At 34.3% G+C, this 20252-nt stretch overlaps 1 protein-coding gene across 11 annotated transcripts; it reads right to left on the minus strand.

Moving 5' to 3' along the window:
• Positions 1 to 247: 247 nt before the first annotated feature.
• On the minus strand, positions 248 to 16644 carry LOC143256853 (alpha-1A adrenergic receptor-like). Of its 11 annotated transcripts, XM_076514624.1 has the most exons (6): positions 16100 to 16644; positions 14920 to 15666; positions 11696 to 11857; positions 9236 to 9357; positions 4400 to 4787; positions 248 to 2177 (listed from the first exon to the last, which is right to left on the minus strand). In XM_076514624.1, exons 5-6 carry the CDS (start codon positions 4725 to 4727, stop codon positions 1342 to 1344), a joined length of 1164 nt encoding a protein of 387 aa, XP_076370739.1. In that variant the 5' UTR covers positions 4728 to 4787; positions 9236 to 9357; positions 11696 to 11857; positions 14920 to 15666; positions 16100 to 16644; the 3' UTR covers positions 248 to 1341. The 11 variants fall into 11 exon arrangements, with proteins under 11 accessions (XP_076370739.1, XP_076370732.1, XP_076370733.1 ...); XM_076514617.1 differs by lacking the exon at positions 9236 to 9357 and having other exon boundaries at positions 16100 to 16643; XM_076514618.1 differs by lacking the exon at positions 9236 to 9357 and having other exon boundaries at positions 14893 to 15666; positions 16100 to 16643.
• Between the last annotated feature and the right edge of the window lie 3608 nt (positions 16645 to 20252).

Consider the following 20252-nt stretch of genomic DNA (forward strand, 5'->3'; position numbering starts at 1 on the left):
CACTGCTAAATTAGGGACGGCTATCGCAGATAGCCTTCGTGTAGCTTTGCGCGAAATTTAAAACAAACCCACCATATGGCTGATTTTAAAATGTATGCATACGAAACATATAATTGGTTTTAACACTTATTTTGCTAATAAATATAACCATTGAATAAATGTGTTAATACGATGTACACGAAATCCTTACAGTTTTTATGTTTAGTCTTTTGTGTTTATTTGTAACAATCAATGTCAGAATTCATATTCCAAGCCTAATTTCTATTTTTATTTCAATTTAAATTAAATAAAACACATACAGCACCAAATATTTGAGTCATTTACATAAAACAATTAATTGAATACAGATATGGTACCTCAAGAAATCTCCAACTCAAATTTATTTAAAGTAAATAGCAAATAAAAAACAAAAGTACCGAGTACAATGTATATTTATCTGTATACCAATAAATATATATAGCTTTGTCTCTTTTAATACTATATTGTTCTCCTCTTCACCTGTTCTGCAAATACAAATAATTGAAAAAAAATAAAACTGTACTTCTACATTAAGTAAATAACAAGTGTTTTAACAATTGTACATTAACTGTAAAGTGTATTTTGATCAGTGTTTTATCACCATATTCATGTATCTTAATAACCACATGATGTACAAGTTAAAACTTTTCCCCATTACAACGCGCCGAGCCGGAATGTCCACACGGTACCTGATGCTAACTCCTGAGAGAAGGGAACAGAGTGCGTGCTTGACAGTCTGAAAGTGGACAAGGAGTAAATCACAAACAGCCAGAGTGTTCTGTGACACTCTGAGAGTTCGGACACGAAATACAATTAATTTATGGTGCAAAATGAATAATTTAATTACTATACAAATATTTTTAGATTTTGAACAGTCGACACTTAGCTTCAATTTTAGGTACTGGTATGGTTTTACCAATGTGATCCAGCAATATCACAATTTTGTTTACAACGCTTGCAAGACGAATTTAACATTAATGTCTCAGAACTTTACGCCCCCCGCTAGTACAGCGTTATGTTTACGGATTTACAACGCTAAAATCAGGGGTTCGATTTCCGTTGGTAGACTTAAAAGATAGCCGATGTGACTTTGGTATAAGAAAATACACACGCACAGAGAACATTATTACTTATTTGGTTTTATAAAGAGGTATCCGTCGATTATGTCTTCGTACTATATTTCTTATTAATATACACTTTTTTTTAGCAGTTTCAATATTTATCAAAAATCACTTAAATACCTTTTATTACACAAGTCATCATCGTTAGAAACTCTGAGACTTCACAAAAATCTATACTTTTTATGCTGTCAGAAACAATATTTTACACAACAGAAGATTTTGTATTACTACTGCTGACTTTTGAGCTGGAAGCACTGGACATGCTAGATTTCCTTGTTGTAGTTCCAAGAAAATAACTTTTCCTCTTCCTACACAAACAATCTTCGACGATAAACTTCCTTAGCCCACGATGCCACCAAGCGTAGATGAGAGGATTTAAAAGGGAATTAATGAATCCCAGAACTGCCAAAACAGTAGCTATAGTCACAGCTAGGTTCCTATTCGGTTTGACAACATAAACGATCACAGCAATAAAATAGGGAAACCACGACACAATAAAGGCACCGAGGGTAAAAAGCACCACTTTGATAGCTTTCCACTTCTTCTGAGAAGTGTTCATATAGTTCGGTTCATGTGTGATGAACATTTGTCTCCTAAGGTCATGACTCCCAGACAATGAAGATTTTGGGGTCGACTTAGAGAGAGTTTTGAGCATCTGGATGTTTTCTGAATTCTTATATTTCGTGCTACTTTTTCTATTGTCCACGTGGCGGATGGCCTTATACAAAATGAAAGCATACAACACCGCAATGATCCCAAGCGGAAGAAATATACCAATACTAACGGTAAATAAGATATGTTCTCCCGTAGCTACTGTGATATACCAACACTTTGATCCATCACCAGGATAGGACCAGCCCATAGCTGGAGAAAATCCAATTAAAAGGCATATAAGCCACGAGCAACCGATCATCAACCTGACTCTTCTCGTTGTCATCCAAATGTTATAATAAAGACCATAAACTATGAAGATAAAACGGTCCACTCCGATCAAAGTGACACTCCAAGCAGAAGCCAATGATGCACTTACGATGCTCCCTGGTCACAAAGAAAAAACAGTTTTGCTGAAGCTTTAGTGTTCAGGGTAATATATGAAATGTGTTACAGTACTAAAAATTAATGAAGTCTTATATATGAATTAAATTATATTGTTATATACTTTTGATATATTTGTAAAAGTACAGAGATAAAAATAAATTTCATTAATCGCACAACACAAACTCAGAAAGAATAACACGAAGAAGCTGTAAACCAAACAAAAGTTAAAACATTTATTTGGGCCTGCAACATATTAGATCACTTCTATCCTTTCGGTGTCGTAATCAATTTAATGGCATCGGATGTTTACCTTATCTTTGACGTCATATTCGGAGCTACTTTCGATAATAAAAAAGTCCAAAATTTGAGAACAAGTAAAATCGTTTACTGGGTAATTATGAGAACCTCATTAAAAACTGCAAAATTTTATTCTCTTGATTTTCAAGAGCCTGTATTTTTATCCTAACTTGAATCTTTTGTGTTTGAGAGTTATATTAAAACATTAATACTATTTCTAATCAAAATCAGAATTTTATCACATTTAGATACGATATAATGTTCAGCCATTTTATATTTTCATAATTGTAAAAATCAAAATATGTTTTCAAGTGCGTCGTAACAAATTTCACCAGTAATCGCATTTTAAATAAAATGTTCAACTGTATTCATAGGAATTCGAAGATTTTTATACAAAAATACATAAGTTAGAGTAAAATAAGAATTTATAGATGTTTGCTATTTGGATCACGTCACCTTATTTATTGAACATTCTCGAGTTATTTTGATTCATTTACTAAATAGGTTAATCGTCATTTCTTTTAGATGTTTTAGAGATTATAAACTACCAAAAATCGCGTTACTACACATTAGGTTCTTCACAAAAGTTTGTACCTTGAGATGTGCAACTCCTCAAATTTCTTACCATAAATTGGTCTTGTATAATATATGTTATTATTATTGAATAGTTTCAAAAGCAGTAGCGATGTCAGCTATAAAGAGTAAAAATAACATAGAAGTAATAGCTTTAGATTTCAGTTTTAATTTGTCAGTTTTGATAATTTCTGTCCATTTTTCTCTTTGAAATAAAAAACAATATTAAAAACCATGCGAGGGCTTGTGTTAAAAAACCAATCAGCGAGGAGCTTTGTGATTCTCAAAAATAAAAAATAAAAACAACTATAATCAAACTCAACTAAATGGAACAAAGAAAAAAGGATTAAACTAGAAAATTTACAGATACATTATACCCAAAAACCTATTTATAAACTAACTAGCTGGTAGTTATTTTGATAAAAATTATTTCTAAAGAGATAGTTAATCATCGTGGTGCTCGAAGATTTAAGATATGAAGTTTAAAGTAACATAGGAGCTTTATCTGCTGGTTAATTTTGCGATTAGAGAGCTATTACTGAATTAACTAGATAACTGCAGTTAAAAAAACTGAGGATATCAAGTAGGCAGAAGTAGAGGAAAAGACAATGTTTTGGTAAGTTGACTCGATGAAGAATAAAAGAAGTCGAATCAAACAAAGTATATCAGCGAACGGACTTTAACAGAGCCTGGCGGGGATAGATAAGTCTAAACACCAATATCTGTGAGAAAATTTGTTTGAGGGAACATTGGGAGAACTCCGAGAAAATCCATTTTTGCAAGCCAGGACCGAATGAAAAACTGTTATTCAATGACCATGAAATTTAATGAGTATGGCAACATCAAAACTAAAGCACTTTTAAAAATACAGAACGTTGCAGTTATCAATAAAATATACTTTTAGCCAAATGTATATATTTGATAAACAATATTAACCAACCACCCTTACTTAAATGAACCAAAATCCCCTCAGTTAAAGTAATTAATTTTTCAGACTTTTTGATATACATTACACATTAATGTATGTTAAATTTTGTGAAATAAGAAATCATTTGTAGAACGTAAGTGCTACAGCACAGCTTAACAACACTGTTTACTGATGTATGTTTTATGTTTTGAAGTTAACTAGCTAATATATATCAATCATATAAGAATGTCGTCATTTTTTATTGTTCCCAAAACATGTTAATACATCAAAATGTAAGCGAAAGATATCATACTGGAACAACTTGTGCTAAATGTATATTTCTAATAACAAGAGTATAACTGCAACATTGTGTGCACACATGAAAGATCGGCTAACTTAAGATAATATAAACCAAAAACTGTTTTAGTAAGTTATTAATACTCACCAAGTTGTATTAAACAGGAAGTTTGCGTTCTGATTGAATTTGGATAGAAGTGTCCAACCAGAACAGTGATTCCAGTTAAGACATCAGACAGAGCTAAATTTCCCAGAAACAGGTATGTACCTTTAGGACTTACTCCCTTTTTCAAAAGTAGTCCCGAAGAAATAACAACAGATAAGTTACTTAAAACAATGATAGCTCCTATAGCAGGAACAAGAACGTCGTAAACTAATAACTGAACTTTCTCTTCAGGAGGAAGTCTGGTAGTGACCAAGTCTACGTCGGAAGAATTGGACAGGTTTAGTCGTTTGTCGTAATTAAATAGATCCATTCCAGTAAACAAAGATTACATCAAATCGAAGAACGTCTACACTGTCCAGTAATTATTTTTCTATAAAAATAAAACAATTATAAATTTATTAACGTTTCAACAATCTTTAAATAAATAGCACATATATTTATCTTATAGTAGTTTTACATATAACACATACATTCCGAAGTAAGAGTAGAAAATTATTTATTACAATATGAGTAAAAATCCTCTGAGTAGTTTTTAAACTACGGCCTAGCATGGCCAGGTGGGTAAGGCGCTTAACTCGTTATCCAAGAGTCATAGGTTCCAATCCTCGTCACACCAAATATGCTCGCTCTTTCAGCCGTTAGGGCGTTATAATGTAACGGTCAATCCTAATATTGGTTGGTAAAAGAGTAGCCCAAGAGTTGGTGGTGAGTAGTGATGACTAGCTGCCGCCCCTCTAGTCTAACACTGCTAAATTAGGGTCGGCCTGCGCAGAAAACCCTCGTGTAGCTTTGCGCAAAATTCGAAAACAAACAAATCTTTAAGCTTGGATACATCGATGAGACCCCTATAGGGTTCAGTTATGTGGAAATTTTAATTACTTATTCAGAAAATTATTTGTTGGCTCATGATTTTGTGGTCATGACGTTTATAATGACAAATGAGTGTTAAAAATGTAACCATAAATATATTTGATATGGCAATTAGTTTCTTCAATGCCCACTAGAGTTCTGTCTATATGGTATATAGAAAATGAGTTATTTTACTAAATATTTTGCCAGTTTCATACATTGAATATTATAGCAAACACAAACGTCAAATTATTCAATATGGCGCAATATGTGGAACAACTTTATTGGTTGTGAATGATGTAAAAACAAGTCGTACTTTGATGATAAATCAATGTTTTACAAAAGTAAGACATTCTGAGAATAGAAAAAATATTTTTTTCTTTGTTATTTTACTATTATTCCTAAAATTTCCATAAGGATAAAAACAATAGCGGACAGTACTTGAACAAGACATCCCACATACACTAATTCCATTTGGTTTTTGAATGATACATTTTTGGGCTTATAACATTCAAAATGAGTGTCGATAATAGCAGTTGATAAAGAACAGGTAGTATATTGTATAGCTTTGTACTGAACGCAAACAAAATAGACTACTGTTTTTAAATTTTCATAATTCCGCACAAAGCTACGCTTCGTTATCTGCACATACAGTCACGCGAAAAAGTTAGAACACCTTATGAAGGGCCTGTGTATTTTTGTAACATTTTTGGATATACATGTATAGATATTTAATCTCAATTTCAAGAATAATGAGAGATTATAGGAATATAACTAAACAATTAAAACTGAAGAAAAGACTTTTCAAGATATTCTATAATGTAATTCTACAAAAATGCATATTCTAACGGAGGAAAAGTTAGGACACCCTACCCCCTAATAGCTAGTGTTACCCCCTTTGGTTGAAATAACTGCAGTGAGACGCTTCTTGTAGCCATCTACCAGTCTCTGACATCGGTTTGAAGAGAGCTTGCCCCACACCTCAATGCAGAATTCTGTCAACTATGAGATGTTTGAGGGGTTTCTTGCATGTACAACCCGTTTCAAGTCACCCCACAGCATCTCAATGGAACTGAGATCTGGGCTTTGACTCGGCCATTCCAGGACTCTCCATTTCTTAGTTTTCAGCCAGTCCTTGGTGGATTTACTGGTATATTTTTGGGTCATTGTCGTGTTGCAGGGTCCAGTTCCGCTTCAGCTTTACTTTTCTTACAAATGGTCTCACATGATCCTCAAGCACCCTCTGATACACGGTAGAATTCATGGTGGATTCTATGATTGTGAGCTGTCCAGGTCCTGCTGCAGCAAAGCAGCCCCACACCATGACACTTCCACCACCATGCTTTACAGTTGGTATGAGATTCTTTTCCTGGAATGCTGTATTTGGTTTACGCCAAACATGTCCTTTGTTCTGGTGTCCAAATCATTTAATTTTGTCTACATTCTTTCTGGCAAACTTCAGTCCGGCCTTGATGTTTCTCTTAGAGAGCAAAGGTTTCCTACTTGCACACCTCCCATGCAAGTTACACTTGTGCAGTCTCTTTCTGATTATAGAAGCATGCACTTTCACATCAACAGTAGCCAGAGCCTGCTGTAGGTCCCGTGATGACACTTTAGAATTTTTGGAGACTTCTTAAAGCATCTTGCGGTCTGCTCTCGGGGTGAACTTGTTTGGACGACCAGACATGGGCATGTTGGCAGTTTTTTTGAAAGCCCTCCACTTGTTGACTATTTTCCGGACAGTGGAATGGCTGATTTCAAAATTTTTTGGGATCTTTTTAAATCCACTACCAGACTCATAGCTGCTACAATTTTCTTTCTGAAGGTCTCAGACAACTCTTTTGCTCTCACCATGGTGCTCACTCTCACTTCAACAGTCAGGAGCACACCAGACTAAATGTCTGAGGTTTAAATAGGGCAAGTCTCATTCACAATGCTGAGTAACGATCTTCTATTCACGTGCACCTGGTGTAATACACCTGTGTGTGGGTTGAGCCATTTTCAGTGGGAATAAATGCGGGGGTGTCCTAACTTTTCCTCAGTTAGAATATTCATTTTTGTAGAATTACATTTACAGAAGTTCTTGAAAAGTCTTTTCTTCAGTTTTAATTTTTTAGTTATATTCCTATAATCTCTCAGTATTCTAAATATTGAGATTAAATATCTATATATTCAAAATGTTAGAAAAATACACAGGATAGGGTGTCCTAACTTTTTCACATGATTGTAGCTGTCCCTAATTTTAAAATGAAGAATAGTGGAAAAACAAAGTCAGTAACTCTTTCTTACAACTCATAAACTACACTTGTCTGATCAAATACTGGGATTTTACAGTAACTCTTATAACGCACCAATGACTCCAAAGAGCAAAAGGAATTATTCGGCAATAGAACAAAAACCATAAATTCTTGAATTCATTGGTTTGTTACGCTTACCATGCACCTGCTTTTCTAATATATTTATTCATTAACATATATAATATTCTTCAACATAAGGACGCTCAGGTAACACTCTTACCCTTCAGGAACCGCGGAAAATACATATGTACCATTTATAACATACTGGGAAGAAAAAATACTCTTCACGAGAACTTGTTAAAGTAGCATATGTTCATTTTGTCCTTAAGTTTGTATTTTTTTTGTACTGAAAGAAAATACTATAAAACAGTTGTTCAGTAGCATTTGTATTTGTTTACTATACTAAGAAAAGATATTAGGCAGAACTAAGAACGATTAAAGGCGCAGATGGCAGTACAGAAACAAACGAAAATAAAGACATCGACTTATGGAAAAAGTATTGCGAATCATTACTTTATAGGACTAAACCATTACATATATTTCATTTTGTTAAAAACGAACAAAGAAATTAAGAAAGAGAAGATAAATCAACCCTAACTGAAATGAAAGATGTTATAGAATCCTTAAATAATTATAAAGCTCCAAGGATAAATAATATATTATTTGAACTGATTAAGATTGGTGGGAACATAATGGCATGACAGGTATGTTTATTAATTAAGAAATCATGGAATGGAGAACTCATACCTACTAATTGGAAAATGGCTCTATTAATTCCAATACACAAAAAAAGAAATATATTAAAATGTAAGAATTATTCTATTATTATCACCAATGTATAAAGCACTCTCTAAAACCATCTACAAAAACATGACAAAAGCGATACATTAATAAGATTACTCCAGAATATCAAACACGATTTCAAGCCAGAAAAATAAACTATGGAATAAATTTGTGATGTGAGGTAGATTTTATAGAAAATTGTCACTTATTTAACATTTTCAAGCAAGCCTGTGGCTACACACGTAAGTTAACTTAGTGGAAAACCGTACAGTAGTTTGAAAATGCCAGGTAAACTACGAGAAATGTTTAAATTTATTGCGAGGGTAGCGAGTGTTTACTGCACGTGGAGAAAACTAAACTGATACTTTTAATGTAGAGGGTAGCCTGAGGCACTATTACTCTTCATTAGTTCACTAGAAACAGCAACAAGAGTTCTTTCTCTATAGACATCAGGAAGTGAACCTCAGATAGTATAATCAAAATTAAATTATAAATCTAATTGCCTACACAGATAAGGTAGACACTGGGTCTGCAAGCAATAAAAGAATTAATGCTGTCTTTTAAAGAAATGGCTAATAACAATAGATTAACCATAAGTTACGAAAAACAGAGATTATGAAAGTATGCAGAGGTTGTTAGACTGGAAAACTGGGAAGAGTAATAAACATGAATAATGGATACATGAATGAGTTTAAGTATCTGGGAGCCATAATGAGAATAGATAATGGTATAAAAAAGAATGTGGTATGGAGAATTACAAGTGGATATAGGAAATTCTGGAGCTCAAGGTATGCTAAGTAAAAGTCGTAATACGTTAATACTAAAATTACAGTATACAAACCCATTCTAAAACCAGTTACCTATAGGGATCTGAAATATAGTCACTTACATAATGTTTAGAAAATAAAATTCAGGTTTTACGATGAATTTTACAGCCAGTGTATGTGACAGATCAGAACAGATGGAGCAGACGACGTAATCAAGAGTTGATGGATATCAGTGGATTAACTCCTGTTAGAAATATTGTAAAAGTATCAAGAGTTAGAAGAGCTAGGCAGGTTACGAGAATGAAAAACAATAAATTTGCTGTGTTTAAAAGACCATTAGGAATACCGAGGGAAAAATATGATAACTTTGCAGAGGATGTGTTTGTTGTTGTTTATGTTGGTGTAGAAATTAAGAAATGGTCAGATGTTGCAGAGGGGTCGACGGGCCTGAGTGCTATGAGAATGAGTGTAATAAATCAGTGCTTATAAGCTGGATGAATGGTTACCTCAGGGGTTTTGTTTATGCTGTTTTCATTCTTGTTGTAGTTTAATGTATGTTTAAGTCATGACAGGCCTGGCATGGCCAGGTGGTTAAGGCGCTCAATTCGTTATATGAGGGTCGCGGGTTCGGATCCCAGCTACACCAAACATGCTCACCATTCCAGCCGTGGGGCGTTATAATGTTAGATAAATCCCATTATTCGTTGGTAAAAAAGTAGTCCAAGAGTTCACGTTGGGCGGTGATGATTAGCTGGCTTTCCTCTAGTCTTACACTGCTAAATTATGGACGGCTAGCGCAGATAGCCCTCGAGTAGCTTTGCGCGAAATTCAAAACAAATGGTACGAAAATTTATCATTTATTGGTTAAAACATAAAAAATAATAATAATTAATGACAAAGTAGTTTAATTATTCAGTGTAAAAACTTAATTTCATGTCAGGTTTGGTTTGAATTTCGCGCAAAGCTACACGAGGGCTATCTACGCTAGCCGTCCCTAATTTAACAGTGTAAGACTAGAGGGATGCAGCTAGTAATCACCACCCATCGCCAACTCTTGGGCTACTCTTTTACCAACGAATAGTGGTATTGACCGTCACATTATAAAGCCACACGGCTGAAAGAGGGAGTATGTTTGGTGTTACACGGATTCGAACTCACAACACTCAGATTACAAGTCGAGTGTCTTATCCACCTGGCCATACCATTCGTGGAAGGAATTCTAATGTTTGATACTCTTTATTTAACAAACACCAGTATTTCTACAGCTTTGTATTTGATACATGATACTGCATGCAAATATTCATCCCCATACACATATGTATGCAGTATACATATGTTAACTTTGATATTTACTAATTTTAATTTAATTCGAAATTAAGTTGATTGCGAAGAAATATGTTATATTTTTAAGGTAATTACGTTTAGCCTATAGAATCGTAACGATGATATGACGCAGCCTCACCCTCTACCATAGAAACAGACAATTATCCCTTCTGGCCATTAGCGAGAGTGTTGAATTAATGGAAATCGACATGCTCTACTTTCTGAAAGCACATAAACATTTGTAATTACTTCATTATTTGATTCTGAACGTAATTTAACTTCTTCCTAATATTAATTATTTTTTCGTGATATTTCGCTAAGATGACGAGCAAAAAAATTTACCTTTCACCAACATAAAAATTTCTTTTTTATATTTATTTATCACGCCTAATGTCTTAAAAACTAATAACTTCAGTTCAAATACAAACATGTGTGATTATCTAATTTTCGTTCATCATCTTAAAATATGTTTTTAACAAACATATTATTCCTGTAAAAAAAAAACAAGCTAATTTTTATGACTCTCTGTTGTGTTGGTATCTAACGATTCATTATTTACATGGTTGATAACACGATATATTTTTTATTACAAATCCCATCTTTCATTCAGCATTACTGCTAAACATTCTATAACACTATATTAAAGAATTCACCAAATCTGAAATCCAACTGCCAATCAGTTCCAGCTTTACAGTAGCTTCGAACGAAACTACATAGAAAAGATGACGAATGTGTTTTACGATTTAATAAATCAACACTAAAAAACAATATCATCATTTGAATTCAAAACCATAATAATATACGAATATAAAAAAAAAGAAGCATACAATAACAGGCCAACCTCACCTATATGTTATAACCAGTGAGATCATCAGACCGGCTGGGATAGGACAAAGGTCAAAACCTTATTGATATGATATCATCACTTGTTTGAATAACAACTGTCATGTTGAGAACTATATTAAATTATTGAACTGTAAATTTTAATGAGTTTGAAACTTTAAGGAATTACAGTAGCATTATCGTGATGAAAGAACAAAATAACGGTGTTATTTTTCCATTTCTCTTTGTATACTATGACATAAAAACGAGACTGGTATAACTCAATTAACTACTGATATGTTAAGTTAGATATATTATTGTCTCTAATTAGCAGTGAATTTTTTGCTCTATTGGTTTACGTTGATGAATCTGTTAGACATTACCTAATATCCAATATATAAAAGGCATAAACTCAATACAACTTCTCATGTACTCACCTGTACCTCACTAATGAGTACTTTGAGCAACTGGCTTCGTTGGCCTTTACGGTATTAATGTGTATTTCCTACATTAAACCTGGGATAGCCTATTGTCCTTCCCAAACAGTATTATGACGTTTCCTTCCCATTGTTTCTTGTTGCAGCTACTCGATACAGGTACTATATTAAATTTATAAATACGATTTCTTTCTTCAAACATGTATCTGGCTCATCTGAGTCATATATCACAATGATTTCTTTGTGCCGTGAACAAAAATTTATATTGTATTTAAACGCAACTGACTGGTTGTATTTCAGTAGAACAAAAGTGCGTAGTAGAGTAAAATGAGACTGTGAATGATCTGAGACTCGCCGCTGAAACTGTTGTTTTATTCCATTAAGTTTCCAGTCTTTGTGACCTTACAATTTTTATATATTCTTACGACACAAAATGATGATCCGTTACGTACAACGTTTATCTATTACTAAAAGAATATATATAAAATTTACCATGGTGCGTGCCTCGGTCACCATGATAGATTAAAGCGTTATCACATACGAAAAAAAGATGAATACTATACCAGGTACTAGTAATCAACGGTAAAATATTTACGCAAATAATCGGCAAAAACAAGTTTATTTACAATCGAACGTACCTTGTACATGCTTATTCTAATAACAGATAAGCAGACACAATGATAAAATATAATGTACTAGAAACAAGTAGTATTTTAGTGGATTATCACAAATGTTTCTAAAGGTTAAAGCATATTCTTTAGCAAAAGACATTAATGTCTTAAGAGTAAAAAAATTCATATCAAAGCATGATCGCAAAATTGAAAATACTTACATATAACATTCAATTCTGTGTTCAGAAATATTAATATTTTCCAGATTGTAATAGAGATAATGACTGTTAAGGGAAGTCACTAGTACATCAACTATCTGTAATTATTATGTTTATTTATGAGATTTCTTAATGGATTATAACTAAAGGTAATTTCCTTCATAAAAAGTCCTACCATGAATCTTATGTTAGGAAACAATTACGGTAGGATGCTCGATATTTAGCTGACTCAAGGTTTATTCATATTTCAATATAAGAATTACGTATAACTGAATAACTCATTTATGAGTAATCAATCTTTCAACAACTACAGTACGCTTTCCTAGTGATATCTCTCAAGGCCAGGAGTTGCCAAGTGGTTGGCGCACTTGGATTGTGAAACCTAGTGTTTGTGATGCACGTCTCGCTGTCGTAAAAATGAGCTCTACATTGTGCAACCGTGAGTACACAAAGAAATAGTGACTCTTTAAGGCTACTATTAGATCAGACAAAAGTAGCCCCAAAGTTAGCGTGGCGTAGGCTATCTATCTTCTGTCCACTGTATGAGCTCAAAGTTAGAAACAGGTATGCACAGATAGCCATGTGCAGCTCTGCACGAAAATTATCGACAACAAAAAAACGTGGTTCTCAAATACATAAGATGTCAACAAGAGAGTTCATGATTATTGTCCATCATCTCCGCTGAAGTTTATCCGATTATCCTGGTCCAATTAATTAATTAATAATAAAACTCTATAAAAAGATAACTTGAAATAGTGTCAGATTTAGAAAAATAAAAGCGGTGACAAATAGATGAACAAGTTTCTTGTCCATATGTTAATAAATAATCTCAACAAATGGACTTCACAGATACTCTATTATTATTACTTTTATCAACATATACAACCATGTATCTTTGTCGGTCTTTTTGGTCTTGTTTACTGAGCAAACTAATTGAAGGACATCAGAAATGTAGAACATTTTGGCTATAACAGGGTGAAAACACCACGACGTTAATAAAATTAGACCAATCGCTCTCTACAATTTGTTCTTACGCAAAACAGTTTGGTTTCTTTTGAATTTCGCGCATAGCTACACGAGGGATTTCTGCGCTAGTCGTCCTTAATTTAGCAGTGTAAGACTAGAGGGAAGGCAGCTAGTCAACACCACCCACCGCCAACTCTTGGGCTACTATTTTACCAACGAATAGTGGGATTGACCATCACATTATAATCACACGGTTGAAAAAGCAAGCATGTTTGGTGTGACGGAGATTCGAACCCGCGACTCTCATATTACGGGTCAAGTGGTTTAACCACCTGGCCACTACGGGCCCTACGCAAAACAAGCACATGACGATCGTCATGTAATCTAAAACTGCAAATTATACTATATGATACAAATTTTGTTCTTGGATAACATGTGTTATTTCTTAACTGTTTATGTTGTAAACTTCAAACTTTGCTTTTGTGACCTGGATAATGAAATTTAGAAATTAACCTATTTTCTGTGTAAAAACGGGCAGAGTTGCACATTTTCATTTACATGAGGTTTGAATAAAACAACATATGAATTAAGATTTACATGTATTTATACTAAGGTTATACACAAATAAGCAAAAATGTTTAGAAGTGAGTAGTTTTTCGAGATTTGCGACTGTAATATAAATCACTTTCACGTATCAGCGCCCAAATATTGTTTCCCATCATGTTTTCGTTATACGATTACAGGTCACAAAAACAAAGTTTCAAGAGAAAAATATGTCTTTTCCATTTACTTTAGGCATAAGCAATTGGGAAATAATACTTTTTGCTCAGGAATAAGAAAAAGGAAAAATTTTGTTATACTGTTATTCGTCGTATGTAGAATACGTTTGTAAATATACATTTGAGAATGTGATTTTAAATATGTACTGTTTATTATATACATATATACACAACATACAACTTATGAAAATATTAGTTTGTATTTTTCTATATATCAAAACAACTGTTCTCATGTTTCGGTGGCGGTAGAACAAATCTATTCTGAAATGTTTAATAAATTACGTAAATAAAATGTTTCTCTTCCTCTCAACCATCTTTTAATTTATTAGTAGAGTTCGTTTACTCTCGCTAATTAATCTAATGATATTTCACTTCAGAATAAGATATATGATCACCAAAATAACAGCACAGCCTGACCCATTGGTAATCTGAGGGTCGTGGGTTTGACTCCCCGTCACACCAATATCACGGTCAACCCCACTATTCCTTGATAAAATAGTAGCCCAAGAGTTGGTGGGTAGTGATGATTAGCTGCCTTCTCTCTGGTTTTACACTGCTAAATTAGGGACGTGTAGCTTTGCGCGAAATTCAAAAACAAACAAACAGCTCAGCCTGGTACATACCTAAAACATAAAGTTGAAAGTCCTAACCTATCATCGGTCAGTCCTGAAATATTTGTTTCCAGAGCACTCTGGGGTCATTTGAAGAAACATTACATGTCATCCTAGAGCATATCTGATATGAGAGTGCAGAGCAGTTCATTTGGCCAATCACTTCTTCAAGACGTGTGTTGACTAGATTAGCACGGTGGTATAGGGTGTTATCTTCCACTGGGTTAAAGTCGAAGCCACTTGTACGAGCATATAGTAGAACAGTGAGATGGGGGATGCGATATTAATAGTATAATTCTAGAAGGTGTAAATATCGACAAGCTGGTAATACGAAGCCTTGCCTACCTTATACTACGCTCAAGACCAAATAAGTCACGTTCCCATACGAAAATGAATTTAAAATCTGGTTTCCAAACAAGTACGTGCCAATAATCGAGCTTCAAGTGATGCAATAAGTGACTCATCTGTTAAAACTAATTTTACTGTATATTTCGTTAGTCCACAACCTCGGGCCCGGCATGACCAAGTGGGTTAAGGAATTCAACTTGTAATCTGAGGGTCGCAGGTTCGAATCCCCGTCGCATCAAGCACGCTCGTCCTTTCAGACGTGCGAAACGTTATTATGTGACGGTCAATCCCACTATTCGTTGGTGAAAGAGTAGCCCAAAAGTTGGCGGTTGGTAATGATGACTGGCCCTTTTCTCTAGTCTTACACTGCTAAATTAGGGACGGCTAGCGCAGATAACCCTCGCGTAAATGGTCTGCATCTCGGCCTAGTGAAGCCTGCTTATTAAGTACAACAACATTTTAAACATTAAATTTCACATAATAAGCTATATAACATGTTTTAAATTGAATCATTTATATTTCATAAATATATTTTAAATAAAGCTTCTGTAATGTAAAAACTAAGTAAAAGAAGTTTATTCAATACTGGCGCTACTCACTAATGTTATAACATTTAGATACACAGTTCACTTAACTAAGAATGTCTGTTAGCCTGTGAAAAGAGTTTTGAAAAATGTTGGTGAATGAAACAAAACTGTTTACATAAAAACACTCTTTGGATATATAAAATTGATACTCATAAGTATATCTTTGTATCTGTTTATATATAGGTCTTTAGATTATTGAAAGCTAGTTATGAATTCATTTTTTTACATTTCCATTAGAACGAAATGTTAACTTAAAAACAGTACAACGTTGCAACAATACTTACTTATAAGCACTGCCATTCATGCTGAAGGCTGTAATTTCTTTCTCAAAAATTTCAAACTGTAGCTTTATAACCGGAAGAGGGATTTCGATTCTTCCTGCACTCATGATGTCATGAAGGTTAAACTTTTGTACCCGGCGTTGCGTGACTTTTCCATATGACTCATAAGCGAGTCTCTGAGCAGTTAATAGACGTCGCCCATACAATTTTAACATCACACAAGGAAGAGAATATTGTGGGAAAAATAATTTGATTACTTTTATCTGTATTGCTACATCTCTGTATCTGAGCTCGTTTATACGTATGTATATACGCATTCAGTGTTTATTTGAATCAGGCGTGACGACGAAACTAGACTCTCTTGCATAACTGTGGTACTTAATCAATGTAACAGATGTTTTTACGTGGGCGTTGTTACACAGCGTTAGCAAAGTCTTTGTAAGTCAGGACACAAGATGTCGTCGAGTAGTTATTACCAGAATAACTTATTTCGTTTTAGTTACTTTTCGTTTCTTACATTTTCATCGCTTTTTCCCAACATGATAAATACTTACCTAATCAGATAACAGACTAGTTAATCTTCGCAAACAAATCAGTCCCCTGGTGGCTAAATAGTAAGTTTGAATGTTTACTATGCTAAAAGTTTTGAAATTTATCCCTGTATTGAGCACAGCATATATTGGATACTGTGAAACCTTGCGTTCAACAACAAATAAACAAATCGTACAAAACATTTATATAAAAAATCTCAGGTATTATTTGCATGGTTAATTACATAATATCGTAAAAACTAACCGAATATATTAAAACTGATGATAATTTTTAATTTTTAAGAAAATGAATCATAATTACAAATTAGAAATGTTTTTAACGGTTTAGGGTAAAAACAGTAAACTTCTATTCTCCACGAAAAAGTATTGTGATTAAACATTAATAATGATAATCTAATATTTCTGTGACTAGTGAAGTATTGGTCAGTTTGGTTTTTGAATTTCGCGCAAAGCTACAGGAGGGCTGTTTGCGCTAGCCGTCCCTAATTTAGTAGTGTAAGACTAGAGGGAAGGCAGCTAGTCATCACTACCCACCGCCAACTCTTGAGCTACTCTTTTACCAATGAATAGTGGGACTTACCGTCACATTATAACGCCCCCGCGGCTGAAAGGACAAGTATGTTTGATGCGAGCGGGATTCGAACCTGTGACCCTCGGATTACGAGTCGAACGCCTTAACACGCTTGGCCATGCCGGGCCGTGAAGTTCTGTCAAAAATCTTTTTTTTTTACTACATCCAAATATTACTACAAGTCAAACTCCTGTATATACCTGATAATATCGTAAAAATTACGATAAACGTTCATCTATTGATAAACTGTACGGGTATCAAGAACAAACGACTTGTGGTTTACATAGAACATATATATTATATTTAAACGATTTAAATGTGCAAATTAAAATGGAACATTTTATGACAACCACAGTCGATATAAAGAGGCGATAAAACGACTTGTGTCAGAACTGGAGTTTGACAATGTTTGGAGTTCATTGGTAGTGTATTACCACCGAAAATATTATATTCATACACTTAAGTCGTAATGAAGTGTTCATATCGGAGATTTAGAATTTTTGAAAAGGAGATATATCCCTTTTTCTTAATGGAATTAGAAAGTAAAGGAACATGGATCAAATTGAGGAACCAGGATCATCCAAAACACAAATCTTATTCCAGGTGTAGTGAGACAGGTGCGATATATTGTTATTGATAAAATTCATGAACTAAAAGATAAAACCGTTCACGTGTCTCAGACAATGGTACACAAAATAGCCAGGAAATTTCTTGTTTTGACAAACGATACAAGTCAAGTATAAACAAATTGTTTCCAAGAGTGTTTCTCCAACCATAACATACCTCGAATATTTGGAGTAGTAAATGGGCGTTCATGCTATTCTGAATGAGATATGCTTGTTAAATGGATGGATCCAGCACCTATGGATTTCTGTGTGATCTAACTGTTGAAACGACTATTAGGAAACTATCGTCCTTCTAAGCTGGATGGTTTATAGAAAGCATAAAGAGAAGAGAGTGTGCTTTAAACACGACAGCTTTAGAACAGATTGAAATAGGATATTGTCACGATGCTCAATCGTCAGATAGAGTACAATTAGACGTAGCCACATGAACTAAATTCAGGTCGTGAGGCTTCAGCACTGTTGAAATACAACATACCTCTGAATAAATATGTTTTATACGAAATGAATAAAAGTATTTATAATTTCTTTCATTAAATATCATTTAATGTATCGTATACAACAAACTTGAATATTTTCTTCAATTAACGTCTATGTCTGTGAATGTTTTTTTTTCATTATTTGTTTAATATATAGCTGTGTGACTAGCCAAAATCTTCTGAACTGACTGAGCCTGGTGAGACCTTATTTGGATTGTAGCCAAAATATCATTAGCAGGTAGAGTACGTATCTGATGTTTTCATGCTTCCTAATTATTACACATGTTGTTTATCAACACATACTGTATTTTAACGTCAAACTTAACGGCATATAACGCTAAAATGCGATTCAATCCCAACAGTAGACCCAAATCTGATTCTCAAAACTGACTTCATTAATTTAGAAACTGTGTTTAGGCCTATATACGCACGGCTGTAGTGGTGGTGAATATAGTATAAAGAATAACGCCATACGACTTTGCTGACTGATTTTGGTAAATGAATAGAGAAAGGGATGACTTGGGCTAAAACATAGCCACCTGCCAGAGTTTGTTAAACAACAAACAACATGAGTCAGAGAGAAGAGCAGCAACAGAAGAAAGAGAGAAGAGGGAAAGAAATACTAAAAAAAATGAAATAGAGAAGAAAGTAAGAGAATACAAATTGAGAAAGAAGAATAAGAGAAGAAATAAGATACTGTAAATAGAAAGAACAAAACCGCAAATTGACGTCATCAAGCTCGCCCAACAGAAAAAGGAAGGACACAATACTGACAATGGAGTCAAAGCCAATCTACTCAAGTTACCCAAATTTGATTAATAGAAAGATTACATCAATGTTTTCCCAAACAATCATAATCATTTGCAAAAGTGGCATGTCATTGTCCCAAAAGGAGATAGCTCGGAATGACGTCGATGGGGTGATCAAGCTGGCTAAACAATATATGAAAGTCCTTGGAGGGAGTATGACTGGCAAGTCCAAGAATAACCCGTTAAAGTCAAAGCCAGTTGTGGCTTACCAGAAACAGAAATCCATCAAAGTTAACAGGAGGTTAAAAGACAAATGGGAAAAAGAGATGCTATATTTATTCTAAAATATGCACATTGCCAACAATCGCCAGCAGAAATTTCAACATAAAGCAACTGGAGCGACCTACAGAGACGGTTCTGCCAAGAAATAATATAAGAGTAACTATCACCATGGATGTTGCTGCCATAATAAAGACAACTCCTTGGATTCGCCATAAAAAGAAAGTGCTAGTTCCACGATTAATCAGTACATGATCAATGGTCAGCTTAAGTTAACAAATGGATCAACAGTGCCAGTAGTGATAAGGGCATGTGACAAACATTGAGAGGTGCCAACAAATTACATGTCAATGGGCAAAGGCAATGGCGAAGAAATGAAAGAGAAGGTACTACAATACATTGATTGCAGTAGTGCAGCAGTGAGAACCAGTCTTGTGTCTGCTAATCAGATGGCAGGCAACGTACAGCTTTATATGATGATTCATGAAGCAGAGAGAAAGTTTTCCGTAGGAAGGGTAGAGGTAGACACTTCCTACTCTAAGGGAGACCTTGGGACCACGTGTGGGAAGACACTAATTATCACTTGGGGATTGAAAATATACTAGGCAAAAAATGAATAAAGTATCGGCAGCTACCACTGGAGCTCGATAAAAAAAAAAGAGCAAACAAGGCATTAAGTTTCTGCAAGTGTAGAAATGTCGAATGTGAGTTTGCAGAAACTGAAGAAAACACAAAAGAAAGACCCTTCACTGCAAAAACTCTGGAACATTGCCCAGGAGAAATTGAAGCACTAAACAAAGGGGAAAAGAGCTTAGAGAATGAAGGACCAGGATGGAGTGCTGTATCAGATTTATTAACTGGAGAAGTTAACCAAATCCCAGTATCAATAGAATATCAAACTCAA

The sequence above is a fragment of the Tachypleus tridentatus genome, chromosome 7 (genome assembly GCF_004210375.1).
Source record: "Tachypleus tridentatus isolate NWPU-2018 chromosome 7, ASM421037v1, whole genome shotgun sequence".
In the NCBI taxonomy this organism is placed as follows: domain Eukaryota; kingdom Metazoa; phylum Arthropoda; class Merostomata; order Xiphosura; family Limulidae; genus Tachypleus; species Tachypleus tridentatus.

What these genes read in the sequence shown, in the direction of transcription:
- LOC143256853 (XM_076514625.1), bottom strand. Translation starts at nt 4,727, where the DNA reads ATGGATCTATTTAATTACGACAAACGACTAAACCTGTCCAATTCTTCC. An exon ending in TTCCTGTTTAATACAACTTG is followed by an intron (nt 2,178 to 4,399) that starts GTGAGTATTAAT and finishes CTTTGTGACCAG; the next exon opens with GGAGCATCGTAAGTGCATCA.